This window comes from Elephantulus edwardii, unplaced genomic scaffold, assembly GCF_000299155.1.
Source record: "Elephantulus edwardii isolate Elephantulus edwardi_28Jun2011 unplaced genomic scaffold, EleEdw1.0 scaffold00007, whole genome shotgun sequence".
Lineage (NCBI taxonomy): Eukaryota > Metazoa > Chordata > Mammalia > Macroscelidea > Macroscelididae > Elephantulus > Elephantulus edwardii.
Genome location: NW_006399757.1, coordinates 1,633,719 through 1,651,322, shown reverse-complemented (window position 1 = coordinate 1,651,322; position 17,604 = coordinate 1,633,719). Strand labels below are relative to the sequence as shown.

General features: G+C 40.3%; 1 protein-coding gene across 3 annotated transcripts in view; it reads left to right on the top strand.

Moving 5' to 3' along the window:
* The window catches only part of SLC25A13 (solute carrier family 25 (aspartate/glutamate carrier), member 13), a 220,490-nt gene that overhangs the window by 110,707 nt on the left and 92,179 nt on the right, over positions 1–17,604 (top strand). For all 3 annotated transcript variants that reach the window (XM_006880228.1, XM_006880227.1, XM_006880229.1), the window contains one exon: positions 16,770–16,916. In XM_006880228.1, the coding sequence (XP_006880290.1) occupies positions 16,770–16,916 (147 nt within the window). The remainder of the gene's footprint in view (positions 1–16,769; positions 16,917–17,604) is intronic.

Sequence of the window (17,604 nt, the reverse complement as noted above, 5' to 3'; positions counted from 1 at the left end):
GTTTCAGAGGCTGTCAACATGATGGAGGGACATATGAGCAGAGTTGATGAGATGGAACACAGAATCAGTGAAATCGAAGACCAAAAATAATTTAAGGGAATTTGTTTATGTATAAATTTGGAGTCCTAAGGAAAAATTTGCCAAGTAATTCATCTTCAGTTCTTTATCACTTGGTAACAGCAGTCTTGAAAGCAAAAGATGTATTATAGTGGTTAAATCTGTTGTCAAGGATCTCTCTAAGCAATGATGATGTAATTTTAGAGACTAAGGTGCATCTGATTTCAAGCTATGATCTTTTCTCTTACTTGTTAGTTATGCATCTGAAAGTTGGACAGTGAGTAAAGATGACAGAAGAAGACATGATGCATTGAATTTTGATGAAGAGTCCCAAATATCCCATGATGGCCAAAAGAACAAACAAATATGGCTTAGAGAAAGTGTAACCACTGTGTGCCTTACAGGCAAGGATGTGGAGCTTCATCTCACATATTTTGGGCATGATGTTAGTAGAGGCTGGTCCTTGGGAAAGAACATCATGATTTGCAAGGGGCAGGGTCAGCAAAGGAGAGGAAGACCCTTACTGAGATATAGATTGACAAAGTGTGGTGTCAGAAACCTTGAAAATTGGACGAGTTTTTTAAAAATTGAGCATGTTACAGAAGGAGTTTAGTTTAAAAAAAAAATCTCATGTCATCATCAGACACTTCAGATTTCTACTTTTTTTCTCCTCAGCTGGAACAGCAGCAATTGGAGGGAGCAGGTCCTCCAGCTAGTGTGGCTGGACCACAGCACCCACTGCAGATGAGGCTTCCAATGGTGACATTTGCCAGGGCCTTTGTAAACAGACTACTCCAGAAAAGTTCAACATTGAGAGACTGGCTGCCTTAATGAGGGTGTTGATTTTATCCTCCGTGACAGGCACATCATTATCATACAGGATGAGGGCTAAGTAGATGCAGGCAAACTTAGAGATGGAGGCAGTGGTGCATGGTGCTAGGTTAATGTCTGCGAGGTGTAGTGCAAGTCGCCAGATGAAGTGAAGTCCTCACCCCAACACTGTCTTTGCTTTCTCAGAAGAACCTAGCACCTTAGTGGCAACTGAGGAAAGGGCAAAAGTTGACTTTTTTATCCATTGTGTTAGCCCTCATTGGGTGCATGGTCTCTAGTTACCTTATCTGTGGAAACATGCTCTTACAAATTATCAACATCTGTGGAATCAGTGTAAGAGTGCTTTCCACACTGTGAAAAACAGTGGTGGAAAGAGAGTGACGAGACTATGGCACTGCTGCAAAGAGACTGTGACAAGGTATAACCTGGAAGAGTCAGAGTTAAAGGTTTTGCTTGCTGGGTGGTTGAAGGAAGAGCTGACTTGTAACTGCTCTGAGACACAGTTTGCTGGATGATTGGGGAAGCCAAAGGTTTATTTGTGCTACTGAACTGAACCCAGATTTACACTTGTTGACTGAAAAGCTGTCTGAAATAATTGAAAAATTTTGTTTTGCTGTTAATCTGTTTTAAGACTGTTGGACTAAACCTGGACTTGCATTGTGGGATACTCTTTGCCTCCCCTACTCCCCAACCTATTTCCCTAATAAACCGCAGAACTGTAAATCAATTTTCAGTGACCATTGGACCCAATGATAAGTAGAAATAGGTGCAGGAGCAGATGGGGTGGCATGTTTGACCATGTTAATTTTTTGTGGTACTATGGATATTATATATGGGGACATAACTCCTTTATGAAGCAGGTGGAAGTCAGACTCAGCCACTCCCACATTGTATCTGCTCCTTATACACACAGTGACTGTAACAATGGACTCAAGTTTATCAGAGATGATGAGGATGGCACAGAATAGGGCAGGACGCATATCCATTGTTTATGGTTTGCTATGAGTTTGGTCAGCTCAACATCACCTAACAACGTGTCATTTGTAGGTATCTTGGTGCGTCTGCTTTTCTCTTGTATTCAGAATCTCATCAGAAGCCTCAGAGGAGTAGTTCCGGTGATGCACAGTGCACATGTCCAGTGTTGTGTGGCTGTGTTCAACCAGTGCTTGGGATACCAATCTAAGACACTGGTGTTAGGGATATACGTGATAGGTGGTCTAATGGGTAAGGAACTGCACTGCCAGACTAGAGGCAAGTGCTTAGAATCCACCAGCTGCTCTGCAGGAAAAAGTTGGGCAGTTTTCACTCATGATGCAGTTCACAGGCTCTGAAAACTTACTAGAGGGTCAGCTTTGAGTTGGTTCTGACTTGACAGCACATAGCAACAGTATATAATATATACTTTAGGAAGGTACTTTTGTTTACTTCCCTTTTAATAGTATTTTTAAAGCATACAGAGTTTGGCACTTGGTTTCATTTGCTTTTACTTTCCTGCACTTGTGGCTACTTAAAACTAAATGTCTTAATACTGTATTTTTTTTTAAACATGTTAATGGCTAGGAATCTTCATTTCAATTCTGTATAGACAAAAACCTGTCTCAGTAGCTTGGATAGAAGGCAGCTGTCAGATCTTTGCATTGGCATGCAGTAAGAGGCAGTATTCATTTTGATGAGCAATAATTACAATGATGCTATTGAGGCAAATGCCTCAAATTGACTTTATGGAACACAGCCTAATTAACTTTTAGTCTTAATGGGATGTTAGCGATAGTAAGGATGATCACATTTCCCTATGAACTACCTGTTATGCTGAATTGAGTCACCTATAAAACCACTCACAGAAGTTTCTAGACTTTCTTCAAGAGAAAGTGAAGTCAGAGTTAAGGATTAGATGATTCAGGGATATCAGTTATATGTCCAGCTGCAACTTATAAGTTATTAATTTAAATTTGACTGGATTCTGTAATTAAAACAACAACAGCAACAAAACCAAAAACCAGAGCACCCAAACCCACCTCATAGCTGTTGAGACCGTTCCAATTCATTTGTTGTTTATTGCCATCAAGTCATCTCCAACTCATAGGTGACCCCTTCAGCAGGTTTTCAGAGGCTGTGAATCACTTGGAAGGAGATTGCCCCTCTTTCTCCCGCAGAGGAGTTGGTGGATTTGAACCACTTGCCTTTTGGCTGACAGCACAGCTGCTTGCCCACTCAGCTCAATAGTTAGCCAAGTGACAGAACAAAAGTGCCCCATAAGGTTTTCAAGGCTGTAAATCTTTACAGAAGCAGACTGCCACCTTCTCTTTCTTCAGTGGAGGAGCAGCCAGCCTTTTAGTTACCAGTAGAACACCTCGCCACTGACCCACTAGGGCTCCTTGGTTCTGTAACGGTAAAGGCAAGCAAACTACAGTGGGCTGCACAGGGTCGTGTTTGCCTTGGAAGCCACAATGCAGATGCTAAGCTTGTACCAGTTTACAGGGGTGATACTGGTTATCTGGATCAGAGCCTTGCTTTTGTGTCCTCTTCTAAGCCCAGAGTTGAAGCAATTAATGACTGATGGTAGGTTTTACTTGAATGTCTAGGAAGTGACAGTTTTGATGATTATCACTGGGTCCCATCCCTCACTTCAGAAGCTTTGTTTTCTTCCTTTGAGCTCTCTTTCCTGAATGCAGTTAGAGCTTCAGCCTGCTACTTCAAACACTTTGCTCACTTCCTTTGGGCTCTTTTCTGGATGCAGGTAGCTTCTTAAGGATGTAAGTGAATTTAATCTCCCTTGTTTTCAGGCTCCTGCTTTGTCAGGCCTGCTCCCTCCCTCCTGCTCTAGTCAGGCCTCAGAAACACCAGCACAGGCTCCCGACTGGCGCTGGCGCCAGGGCTCTGAAAGCAGATGCCTGGCTGTTGGAGATGTGAAAGTGCCGCCCCCTGCATGCTGCTGCCTGTCACCTGGAAAGGAAGAAGAGTAGCCATAGGGAAAACTGAGGAGCTCTTGTGGTTCCAGGAGCCCGAGCGCAGAACATGGACTGCACTGCTCTGTCCTGATGGTCACGAGAAAGTGTTGTCACCACTGACATTTGCCAGTGCTTCCCAGGCTATATCTGTGCACATGTTTGGGGTTGAGAGGCCCGTTCACTGTACAGTACCATCCACTGCAAGTTCAGGTTTAAAAATATAATCGTTTAGTAAATGCTTTGCTCTGCATTGTTGTTAACTGCCATCTAATAGCCTGTGATTCATAGCGACCCTCTGTAGAGCAGCTCTGTAGCCTGCCCTGTCCTGAGCCAGTCTCACTGACTCCCAACACACCAACCCTCATTGCTCTAGTTACTGTATCAATCCATCTCATCCGGGGTCTTCCTCTCCTGCACTGTCCGTCCACCCTTCCCAGCATAATGTCCTTCTCCAAGGACCAGTCCCTCCTGGCCATGTTCCCAAAATATTTGAGACGTAGCTTCAGAATCCTAGCCTCCGAGGAGAGACTTGGTTTCACCCTCTCCAAGACAGATCTAATTGTTTTCTTGGTGGTAGATGGTTACTTGCTCTATATTAGCATGTGTGAATTTTTTGTAAGTCACTGTGTTACTTTTCTATGGCTGCCGTAACAAAATACCGTAAATTGGGCTCCTTACTAGAGAGGAGCCCTGGTAGCACAGTGAGTAAGTCCTTACCTTCAAACCAAAAAGTTTGTGTTTCAAGCCCAACAGCTACTATACAGAAGAAAGATAAAGATGTGTGTCTGCTTCTGCTAAGATTACAGCCTTAGGAAGCGTGATGGGCAGTTCTCAGAGCTGTAGGGTTGCTGTGAGTTGGAATAGAATCAGTGACAACAACGGTTTTGGGATTTATTTTATTTTTTTTAAGTACTGGTATCATACCTGTTCATACATGTTCTGTGTTCAGAATTAACATAAAACTGTATACCCTGTTCGGAAGTGTTTTTTGGTGCCGTGATGATTATGCTGTGGGATAAGACACTTTAATTTAGTATATGTTTGTGAGAGGCTTTGTTTAAAAGACCAAGAAGTCAGTGATGACACCACCTCCTGAGTTTAAACTCAAAAACCCCACATTCAAAGAGTGGTTACACTAGTGACCCAAAGCACAGGCTTGCGAAGCAGAAGGACCGTCTAGTTAGTGGCCTTGTTTTACAGAGGAGGAAATGGAAGTCTTTCATTTTTAAGGCTCTTTTTCAGCTGAGATTAGCATTGTAGGTAACTAGACACAAAGGGAATACCTCTTGGATTTTTCTACCAATATGTTCTGTTAAGTCAATTACTTTTAATTTAAAAAAAATAGTAACTAAAATATCTATAATCCTTATAATTTTCAAATTTCTGATGATAGTATCCTCCCAATATCTTAAGAGGTAATTATCATTATCCTCTATTTCATGCAAATGGCTAGATAGGCTCTAAAGTAAGATTGTTTGTGAGTAATTTTCGGGAGAGAGAACCTATAACTTTCATATAGTGCCCCAAGAAGTCCCTTAAAAGAACAGAGGAACTGCTTTAAAATGTAGCTGTTTGGGACAATCACAGAGCCTTTTAGGGATTCAGAAATATTATGCTGTTACCACTGTAGCACAGCACAGTACCACATCTACACTATACCGCACTGCTTCCTGAGCCAGGCTACGAACAGTTGTTTTATGTTCCTTGCAGGAGCTGTGCGTCTCAGGAATACTCAGTCATGTGTTACTGTACATTTAATTTTTCTAACTCTACCCATTAATTGCCAAATATGACTCTCAAAAGTTCCTAAGTAAGAGTGGTACTGTATCTCCAATTATTTCTTATTGTTGCTTTATAATCTTGAGGTGGTATCCATTTCATATATAATTCCTTTTCTAATAGCTCTAATCTCAAGATAGAAAAGTCTAGAGTTAATACAAAAGCCAATATTCTTGTTAACTATAAAAACATTACTATTCACCCCTTCTCATATAGCATTGTTTTGAGCTTAGAAAATGCTTCTACTTGGATTTGTCATTACAATTGCCTTAAAGCTAAGTAAAGCAGTTCCTATTGTTCCTGTATAAAAGATGGGATAGAAGATGCTTAGAGAGGGTTTGGTGGTTCTTTTTTTAAAACAAAAATTGAGATCAGACTGGTAGGACAGAAGTTGGGTTTAATTTTCTTAAATTTCTAGTGGTTTTTTAAATTTTGATGTAAAAATTATCTGAGGGGCCTATTTAAAATTGCAGTTTCCTGGGCACCTTGCTCCCCAAGAGGCTGATTCAGTAGACCTAGATGTTTTTGTTATTGTTAGGTGCCATCAAGTCAGTGATGTCTCATAACCACCATATGAACAACAGATCTGAATCTGTCCTCTCCTGTGTCCTCCTCACAATCTGGATGGCAGCTGGAAAACCTGCCTTTCCAACTGTCATTCTAAGTGTGACACTCCAGGTAGTGGAAAGACTTCACTTTGAGAAACACTGATCCAGATTAAAGCATTGGTGCTACAAGTTCCAGTCCTCAAGGCTTCATCCTGAGCCTGGTGACAAGCCTCGTGGGGCAAACATGATCACATTTGTGTTTCACTCGGGCTATCATAGTGAATGAAAATGAGGTGAGAAGGCATATCTAAGGAGGTAGAGACCAGTGGGCCAGTTTCTAAGCCAAAAGTTAAATAATTGGCGTTAGCTAAGTGGAAGATAACAGTGCTCTGCTGGAGAAAATGGAAACAAGAGAAACTGGAAGGCAAACCTGAAAAGGCTTGGTGATTTAATAGAATGGGGAAAGTTACCAGTTGACTCTTGTGTTTTAGGCTTAGATGGTTGATTGGATGTTGATACCCTTTATAGAGCTGGTACAGGAGGAGAAGGTCCATGAAAAGCTGCCAACTGGTACTTTGTACATAGAAGCTGCTTTGATGTATGTCGTTTGATTTGTTCTGTCACTTCTCATTTGTTTGGATTTAGAATGATACTGTAGAAACCCTAGCTATAATCCCACAAACTACTTTTCCAAGGAGTCTTTTTCCCATCTTACCGATCCAGGAAATTTCTCCTGTTCCCAAGAACCTTCTCACTATCACTCTAGAGATAGGAAACATGAAGAAATCTCTTATACTCTGAATAGGTGTAGAGGCATATTCTGAAGTTGAGATTACAGTAATTAATCAAGGGACAGAATAGCCAACTTTGGGGGAAATACAGGTCCTTGCTAATGTTTTCTCATCAAGTAAGAGTTTAGAATATCATTTCCTGACCCAGCAGAAGCTCAGTGAAGGATGTAAGTGTCTACAGTCATTTGTTTTGTGTATTTCTGTATTTTGTCAAAAGAGGATGATGAAATCTGGAAAGTTGAATCATAGCTGATAGAATTTGAAAATCAGATTGTTCATTCTTACTGCTAAGGGCCTTGTCTTTATATCATGTCAACTTCATGAGAACCTTGTGGATGCCACGATATACACATGTTTTAAAATACAACTTTTGACTCTTTAAATTGAAACAGTATTTATAGAATTTATTGGCTTTTAAATCAGCATGACATTTGAACCATTCCAGGTCATCTCTGTGTAAAATTTAAATTTTTATTGTTCAGCTTATAACCACCAAAAGAACAGAGTGCTGCCATATGTTTGAGATTCTACATGTCCCTCTAAAGGTCAGGGCATCATGGTGACTAACTGGCTGTGACTTGGAGTTTGTGGTGTCATTGTGATATGATGCTGTTTCGAAATTTTTGTCTTGGTGTAATAAAAACATTGCCATTCAAAAAGGCTGTATAGGTTAAAAAGAACAGCCCACTCCTAAAACTAAAGAAAACATAAATCCAATCTATTGTTTCATATCTTAAGTTTGAGAATAGTAATGGATTTCAGGCTAACAACCAACTGTTGTTGTTGTTGTTGTTATGTGCCGTCGAGTTGCTTGCGACTCATAGCGACCCTATGTACAACAGCCCTAAACTCCGCTCTGTCCTGTGCCAATCGCACTGTCTCTGACATTCCCATCCCAGTTATCCCAGTCACTGAATCAATCCACCTCATAGAGGGCCTTCCTCTCCTGCGCTGTCCCTCCACCCTCCCAAGCATGATATCCCTCTCCAGGGACTGGTCCCTCCTCACAACATGTCTAAAGTAAGTTAGACGGAGCCTCAGAATCTTTGCCTCCAAGGAGCCACCCGGTTTAACCCTTTTCAGGACGAATCTGTTTGTTTTCCTAGCAGTCCATGGTATTCTCAATACTCTTCTCCAGCACCACAGCTCAAAGGCATCAATTTTCCTTCTATCCTCCCTGGTCATTGTCCAACTCTCTGATGCATAACAAGTGATTGCGAAGACCATAGCCTGTATCAGATGCACCTTAGTCTCCAGAGAGACACCATTGCTCTTCAGTACTTTGGAGAGGTCCCTAACAGCAGACTTTCCCATGGCAATGCACCTTTTAATTTCCTGGTTGCTGGTGCCAAGAGTGTTGACTATGGACCCAAGCAAACTAAAGCTGTGTACAATCTCAATCTCTTCACCATGCATCCTGATGCTACCAATTGGTCCAGTGGTGAGAATCTTTGTCTTCTTGACATTGAGCCACAATCCATATTGTAGACTGCAGTCCTTGACACTCTGCAGCAGGCGCTTCAGGTCCTCTTCAGTTTCAGCAAGCAGGGTTGTGTCATCCGCATAACGCAGGTTGTTGATAAATCGTCCACCAATCTTGACCCCACATTTCTCCTCATAGAGCCCAGCCTCCCGGATAATCTGGTCTGCATATTGGTTGAAAAGGTATGGAGATAGGATGCATCCCTGGTGTACGCCCTTCCCAATTTTGAACCATGCAGTGTTCCTTTGCTCTGTTCTGACGACTGCCTCCTGGTCCAAGTATAAGTTTCGCATTAGAAGGATCAAGTGTTCTGGGATTCCCATTCTTCTCAGAGTCAGCCATTGTTTGTTATGATCTACACAGTCAAATGCCTTTGCATAGTCAATGAAACACAGATAGACATTCCTCTGGTATTCCCTGCTTTCAGCCAAGATCCATCTAACATCAGCTACAATATCTCTAGTACCACGACCCCTTCTAAACCCAGCCTAGACTTCTGGTAGTTCTTTGTTGATGTGCTGTTCCAGTCGTTTTTGGATAATCTTCAGTAAAATCTTGCTTGCATATGAAATCAGTGAGATTGTTCTGTAGTTTCCACATTCTGTTGGGTCACCTTTCTTTGAGATAGGAACAAATATAGATCTCTTCCAGTCAGTTGGCCAAGTGGTCGTTCTCCAGATTTCTTGGCACAACTTGGTGAGAATGTCCAGGGCAGCATCTGTTAACTGAAATATGTCAATTGGTATACCATCTATTCCTGGAGCCTTATTTTTTGCCATTTCCTTCAAAACAGCCTGAACTTGTTCTTTCATCACCATAGGCTCTTGCTCATATGTTGTTTCATGAAATTCTTCTGTGTCTTCCAATTCCTTTCGATACAGTGACTCAGTATATTCCTTCCATCTTCTTTTAATGCTTCCGGGATCATTTAACATTCTGCCGAAAGCATCCTTGATTATAACAACTCGAGGTTTGAATTTGTTCTTCAATTCCTTGAGCTTAAGATATGCTGAGCGAGTTCGGCCCTTTTGATTTTCTGACTCCAACTCCTTGCACAGTTCATTGTAATATTTTGCTTTTTCATCCCGTGCTGCCTTTTGAAATCTTCTATTCACAACAACAGGAAAAAAGAATCATGTAGAGAACTCTGAAACCTAAACAGGTGTGGATAATTATCAGGTTTCTTGTTTAGGGTTAGATAACTTGATTCATTTGTGCCTCTTCTCTGCTCCCCATCATGACATCTGTGTTAAGAGTTAAAATATATAGAACATGGACTTTTGGTAACCAAATACCATGGTTGCCTTTGTATTTTCAACATGTGACTGTTTTCTACGTTAACTTTTAACTTGGACCAGGTGACATCTGTAACAGTTTTGTTTGTGTTTCATAAATCTAGGACCACTTGATGTTTTAAAATGAAGTAATCAGGGAAAGGTGACTAATATTGATTACCCTCACCTCTGCCAGTCCAGAGGGAAACCCTTTGCTAGTTTGGGGGTGGATGACAAGAGATAAAGTAGTGTCCTGGTCACTTGGACAATCAGATGCCGGGCACGTTCTATCCACGTTGTACGCTCTCTGCTCTCTGGGTGAGGGAAATCAGGAGTCATTGTGCTGGTGTGTCCGTGGGATCCGCTTGCTGTTCTGTTGAGCAACCCGTTGTACAGGCTTTCATAGTAACATTCTGGTAAAAATGAGCACTCCAAACACCTTCTGTCCAGTTGTTACCCACTGTGAAGTTTAACGTTGAATCAGAAGAGCAAGGAAATTGAGATGGAAAAGCTCTGTGCATGGTTTCTGCCACGGCATTGCTCTGCATGCAGTTTCACATGTGACACTGCTTCTCCAGACCCTCTAAGTGACAGTTGTCTTGTAGTGAATTTGGGATAAAACTTCACCCTGAACTCTAAAATTCTGATGGTGGAGACTGAACGTGAAGAACACAGGAGAATGTAAAGAATGAGAAATATGTAACTATTTCATTGCTATGTTTGTGCTCTGTTTACAAATCTTTGGTTCTTTATTCAACTTAGAATTTTTCCACAATTTAGCGTAAGCGTATGAAAGCAAAGTAGTTCCATAATAATATACATGTTCTGGTACTTGTAATATAAAATTTATCTGAAATAAGGGCTAAATTTCTGCCTTGACCAAAAAAAAAAAAAATCAGCTGTCCTGATCCATGTTAGTTCCTTGTTTTACTAAACATTCCGACTCTTCTCTTAGCATCCTTCTGCCACTACCACTAAACAAGGGTTCTTTTGACTCATTGCTTGTCAGTAACTAACTCTTTGCTTTTATTAAAGTTTAGGATGTAAAAATAAATTATTTCAAAACTGTGTAAAATGCAGATGTGTACTTTGCCAAGAGGTGGGTTTTTTTGTGGGTGTTTTTTTTTTGTTTGTTTTTTGGGGTTTTTTTTCCTTTTAATTCTTGGCTTGATAATACGAATCATCTGGGCCTGTTCCTTGTTTTCAGGGTCTGCGTTCTTGTTCCTGATAAATTGTGCTCAGGCGGAAGTACAAACTTGCATGTCTGAAAAGAGGTGGAGAGAATTTTTGCATTCAAAATATACCCACTTGAAAATTGGAGATTATTAAGGAAATGACAGGCTTGAAACTATTAGAAGCATGAATGTTAGACCTGAAGTAGTGTAACCTCTATATGTGTTTATTTCTGTACACCTAGCAATTTTGAAAGAGTTTGATTTTTCTCCCCCCTATAGCAATCTGAATAGGTATGTTGAAGTACTTGGAAACGGTTACAATAAAAGCCTATTCCATTAATCGTCATACACCAGAATAGAAGAAATAGAAAAGAGTGCACTGGCAAGTATTAGAGAGAAATTGGGCCTCTTTTCAGATGTTTGAGCAGAGGAGGTTGGTGCAGTCCTTTACCCTGGGAGCTTCTGGCTTTATGTGATATGAGAGATTGTTCCTCTCTTGTCAGTTCCTGGTCTGCATTTATTACTATTTACTATTTGGTACTATTTCATAAGCTCCCATTAAATGGTAACAGGAACCCTGGTGGTATATGGTTACACTCTTGGCCGCTAACCAAAAGGTTGATGGTTCAAACCTATTCAGTGGTTCCCTAGCAAAGAGATGGAGAACTATAAGGAATGCATTTCTAATCTGTCACCTGGAGTCAATTTGAGTTAATGATACCTTAACAACAACATCATTCTAACACTGTTAAGAGCTCATTTCACAAACATACCACCAAGTTCTCAACTCTTTAGGTTTTCTCCAAGGTTTTTAGGACCTCTTTTCTAAAAATAAATAAATAAATAAAAAATTCTGTATACTTATTTTTGTTTTTGTTACGTTTCTACAATAATTATTCCTTTTACTTATAAGGACCTACCTTGTAAGAATGTTGGAAGGATTCAGAGAGATGATGATGGCAAACATTTACCACAGGCTCTGCGGCGTAGAACACACTTTCTAGTACTCCATAACTGTTAGCTGTTTCCCTCCCTGCAATTTTGTTATCTAAATTTCCCAGATTTAGGAAAGGAATAGTAATACATAATACAAATTTGCTTAGACATGGTAATAAGTTAATTACATCAATTAATAGCAATTATGGATGATTGTCTGAAAAGACCAATACGATTTGTAAACTCACTCAAATAAGATTTTTTTTTTAAATTGGATTTCCCAGATGTACATTTCTATCAGTAGCTCTGACTTTCTTTTATTTATAACAACTTAATTACCTCCAAGTTTTTCATTAGTCAGCCATCTCAGCTTTCTTCCGCTGAAGTGCTTTTCTTCAGGAGTTGTTGGGTGGTACACATGGTTAACTCTAAGAAGTCTTAACTAAAAGGTTAACAGTTCCAAGTTCATGTTGTTATTGTGTGTCCTTATGTGGGAATTGACTCATAGCTGATCTTCCAGCAGGCTTTCAGAGGCAGTGAGTTGCCCGGAAGGAGATTGCCTATTCTTGCTGGTGGATTCAAACTGCTTGCCCTTGTGATTGAAGCATAGATTCTTAACCACTAAGCCACCAAAACACCAAGTTCATCTTAGAAGAACAAATAGCCTGGTAATTTACTTCTGAAAATCAGTCTGTGAAAGCCCCAAGCAGTTCTTGTATGACAGACATGACTGACAGTTAACAACTGATAATATTTTATTGTGTGTGTGGTACAGGCTGCTATTTCTCCCATCAGCCAAGATGAGAATTCTTGGAAATAGATCTTCTTCAAATCATCAGTAAAACTTTGTATAAGGACTTTTTTTCATTTTTTCTGTCCAAATCTGTTCTGATATCAATATTTGATAGTCTTACGTATAATTTTACCCAATGCTGTTATAATTTAGTAGTTAGGAATCCTTGGTGTGAATCTCTGCTGTGCCATTTCCTAGCAGTATGACTTTGGATAAGTATCTTAACCTTGGTAAGTTACAGGCGCCTCTTTATAAAATGAAGATGATAAGAATAATTTCTTCACATAATTATGATCAGGCAGTCTTTGAAGTGTAGGGCTAGCCCTTACCCTGTGTAAGTGTTCACACATTCCCCTGTTACCGTCCATCGTGTCTGATCTTTCTCTTCCTACTCCTGCTAGTTCAAAATGACTCTACAGAACTGCTATGCCCTCCTAAGTCATTTTCAGAAGAACTTGTAGAACTTATATTAGAAGGGTCCTAAGAGGTTAATCATTAAAACCTTCACCTCCACAAAAACCAAAGCTACCATTTATTAAATTGCTACCTTACCTGACCTCTAGTTTGTGAAGCAAATGGTGGTGTACTTGTTTTGTAGAAGAGAACTCAGGGCCCTCTACTGCAAACACTCGTTCCTAAGATTGCAACTCATGTTGTCAGGACTGGTATTTGAGCTTTGCACCGTGCAATTCCAAATAATTTACTTATGTCACCATACCATATTGCTTTCCCTCTATTGAAGCGAAGTGAAATCAGATCAATTCTGTGGCAGGTGTTTTCCAGCCTGCAGTTCACCAAATATTTCTAGTGATGTGGAACCCGTTACTTTTACGTGGTGTTTCATTGTTGAATAGTTCCAAAGCTTGAATACTTAAACATATTGTATTAAAAACCTGGCTTGTCTATAGTTACTTTTACACAAGAAATACCGAGAGCGAGTCTAATCATTACCTATGTGAAGCAAGGACGTATTGATACCCAAATGGGGTTTCCACCCCCCCATAGTTATTTAACCTCAGATGTTGTGATGTAACCATGGATTCTCAGCCCCCCCCCCCACACACACACCGGTTCTCCTGTCACCAACATGCATGACTTGTTTTTCCAACCTGTTTTTCTTTATTTTGGAAATGAACATTATAACAACAACAACATTATCTCATGCAGATTGAAAGCTTTCTGCCCAAATTACCGGTTTTGAATTCAGAGCTAGCAGCCATCAGCCTTCTACTTGACCCAAGTGCATGAAGGGTTTTCCTGTGTATCCTCATTACAAACATACCTTCTGTCCCCAGTGTGAACATCGCTTCTGTGTCGGCATCTACTTCCCAATTTGGCAATCAAAACAGGCTGAACTGGCTCTTCTTGCTCAAAACTTCCTCAAAATAGGAAACAGCCAATAAAAGGTGATTTTTTTTTAATTTTTTTTTTTTTTTAGTATAATGATCTGAACATCCCAAAGACTCAATTTAAAGTTACAAACTAGGAAAATTGCTAAATAGCGGAAGCTACTATTATTGTAAGTCAGGCTTACTTATAGCTACTTTATCTAGTTGGCTCAGTACCATAAGTGGGCTAGAGAGAAATTCAGAAACATAAGCACTTTTCTATATTGCCAGGTAAACTAAGTCACAAGCCTTCTCATTGAGATTCAAGCTAGTAGCCAGGTGCAATTTGGTCAGTTGATTTTGGCTAGGTGGGGAGGTTGTTAAGCACCATCAAGTCAGCTACAACTGGCAGTAACCCTGTGAACAACAGACCTTAATCGCTCACTGCCCTTTGCCACCCTTATAATCTCCTAAGTGAGGCACCTCAGAAGAAATCTCTTGCCAGTCTACAGCCAAAGAATAAGCCATTGAAAACCTGAATGGAGCATGGCTCTACTCTGGTGCACATGGAGTTGCTATAAGTTGGAATTAGTCCACCGGCAGCTTGTAGTGGTGGAAACAAAGACATTACCTCACCAAACAAGACAAACAAGTACACACAAAAAACCCTAAATAATTCCTTTTTGTTATCTAATAAACATATCATTAAGTAATTCAGTTATTAAGAGTCATAAAAAGTGCAATGGGCTCATGTATCAGAGATGAGGCTTTCACAGGATAGGACTGGGTTTCAGATCTGTTGTTTATAGGGCCTCTATGACTCAGCTTGACTCATTGACACCTAACAACAACAATTATTAAAAGCGAGCTCTGGACCCCTTTTATGAAGACAGCACCAAAACCCAAGACGGAAGCCTTTACCCCTCCCAAAACTGAAGCCAAAGCAAAAGCGTTAAAAGGCCAAGAAGGCAGTCCTGAAGGCCATCCAAAGCCGTACAACAATATATGCATGTCTTATCACCTACCTTTTGGCAATCAAAGACACTGAAACTCTGAAGGCAACCGAGGTACCCCCCAGAAGAGCACCCCAAGGAAGACAAGCTTGACCACTGTGCCATCATCATGACCACAGAGTCGACCATGAAGAAGACAGAAGATAACAACATACTTGGGTTCACTGTGGATGTCAGGGCCAACAAGCAACAGATCAAACAAGATGTGAAGAAGCACTTTAACATTGATGTAGACAGGGTCACCTTGATGAGGCAAGGTCCTTGGAGAAAAGAAGAACTGTGTTCCACTTCCTCCTGATAGTGATACTTTGGATGTGGCCAACAAAATTGGGGCCACCATACTGAGTCCAGCTGGCTAATTCTAGATGTAAACTTGGCATAATCTGTAGAGAGCTAGGCTGATAATTCAAAATTGGCCTCTCTCTGGGGACTAAAATCCATCAGCAGCTCCATGGAAGAAAGATGGGCTGTCTCCTCCCGTGTGATTTACAGATTTAAGAAACCCACTGGAGGATCAACTATGAATTGGTTCTATGAGTTGGATCAGTGAGAGAGATCAAAGAGAGGCTATTAACATGTTGCCACAAATGATGGCAAATGTGTTTCTAAGCACGGTTGTCAATTTAAAGAGTATGCGGCAGCATGTTAAAAGTAATACCTTTGAAATTACATGGGGATTAGATCTCACCCTAGTTGTGAACTAGTGTAGGAAATGGATAGACTAATATGAAGAAGATAATAAACATTCTCTGCAGAGAGGATGCTTGTGCGTGACTCAGACTGGTTTTTGAAGGGAGGCTATATTTTATGTGTATCTCTATCCCATGTATATAGCAACAGCACACTAAAATTGGGCCTCCTGTCCATAAAGCATATGGGTTAAAACATATATCCAGAGGGACTGCCATGATTTTACATCTTCTGGCCCACATGCTGTCAGCTCCCTTTTTAGACCAGTAGTCCTCAACTGGAGTAATTAAGCATGTTGTCAGTAGAGGCCAGTCATTGGGAAAAAGACAGCATGCTGGGAAGGATGAGGGTCAGAGAAGGAGAGGGAAACTTTGAATAGGAAGCATTGACACAAGGAGTGTAACGATGGGCTTCAGCATATCAGATATCGAGAGGATGGCACAAGATAGGGCAAGGTTCAGATCTGGTGCTCATAGGGTCTCTGAGTCATGGTCAACTCAATGGCATCAAACAACAACAGCAACAAAAAGGGACCTTTGCTAGTGCTGGAGACATTTGTATTGTCTTGCTCTTGCTATCAAGTGGGAAAAGGCCAGGGATGCCGCTAACCATGAGCAGTGCTCAGAACAAAGCCTTAACGAGCTCCAAATGTCAGGAAGACCATTTTTAAGAGGAGAACTTCTCTTTCAGTCTGTTGTTATATCACATTTGCACCCAATTGACATGAAGATTTTTTTTTTATTTTCTTTCCTCTTTAGAAAGAGGTTACTGTTCCAGCAGGCATTTCCCTGTCATCTTATGCATCACCTAAGTCAGATTTGGGCAGATCTTTGAACCTGTCAAACTTCACTTCTGTTTATTTTCGTTGTATCTTTGGACTCAATCAAAAAACAAAAAATGATTTGATTTCTCCAAATAGATTTAAGGTGAACTACATTTTCTCATGATGTGTTCACTAGTTGGAGCAAAGTTTTCTCTCTTGGGCACAATATAACAAGCAATTGAGGGGCTTGTTAAATCAAGGTGTAATTTCTCTTCTAGCATCCTAATTTTGAAATGATCGGTCATTTTTAGTAATTAAATGAGAAACATGTAGTAAGGGTTCCACCTTCTTTATTTGTAGGAAATGCAGTTGGAGCATGCAAAGCAAGCATTTGTGCAGCGGGACAGCGCCAGGACCGGAAGAATCACAGCCCTTGACTTCCGGGACATCATGGTCACCATTCGCCCCCATGTCTTGACACCTTTTGTAGAAGAATGTCTAGTAGCTGTAAGTTATGCACGGTTTGCTCTAATAAAGCAGTTTATTCTGCCTCGTTTAAGCTCACTAAATAAATGATTGTGAAAATAAGTCTTACAAATTATACATAGATTTTCAGTTTAAACATTAACATTTTCTTAATGAGACATAATATATTACCATGCTTACAGCTGTGTGTTTTGGCAAGTTTTAGTGAGTAATGGAATGCTGGGTTGTTATTTTTTTGTTGGTGGTGGTGTTTTAAATCTGTCCTTCACCACTTAAAGAAAGGTATTAACTGGTTAAAGGGAAAAGAAAATAATTTTTGCAGTTCTGTGTTAAGGCTGTTTTATATTTTGATGTATGTAAAATGCTGCTCTCTACTTCAATTTATTTTCCAATGAAAACTTTAAAAAAAACTCTTCATCCTAATATTGCTTGCTGGAGTAGGGAAATATTAACACCAAACCTTGTATTCACGCATTCATTGTGTGTATGTGTTGATGCTGCAGCAGCAGCAAATACAATAGCCCCACTGATGTCAATCACGGAATGTCTGTCTTAGTGCATGCCCTTAACCTCATGGATCTCAGAGATGTCTTAAAACATCATCTGGTAATTCCTAGGCTTTGGTTGGAGTATCAGAATCACCAAATATTAACCAGAAAAATATAGACCCCAAAGTTTCTTTGAAGCATGATCATTTTAGCCTCTATAA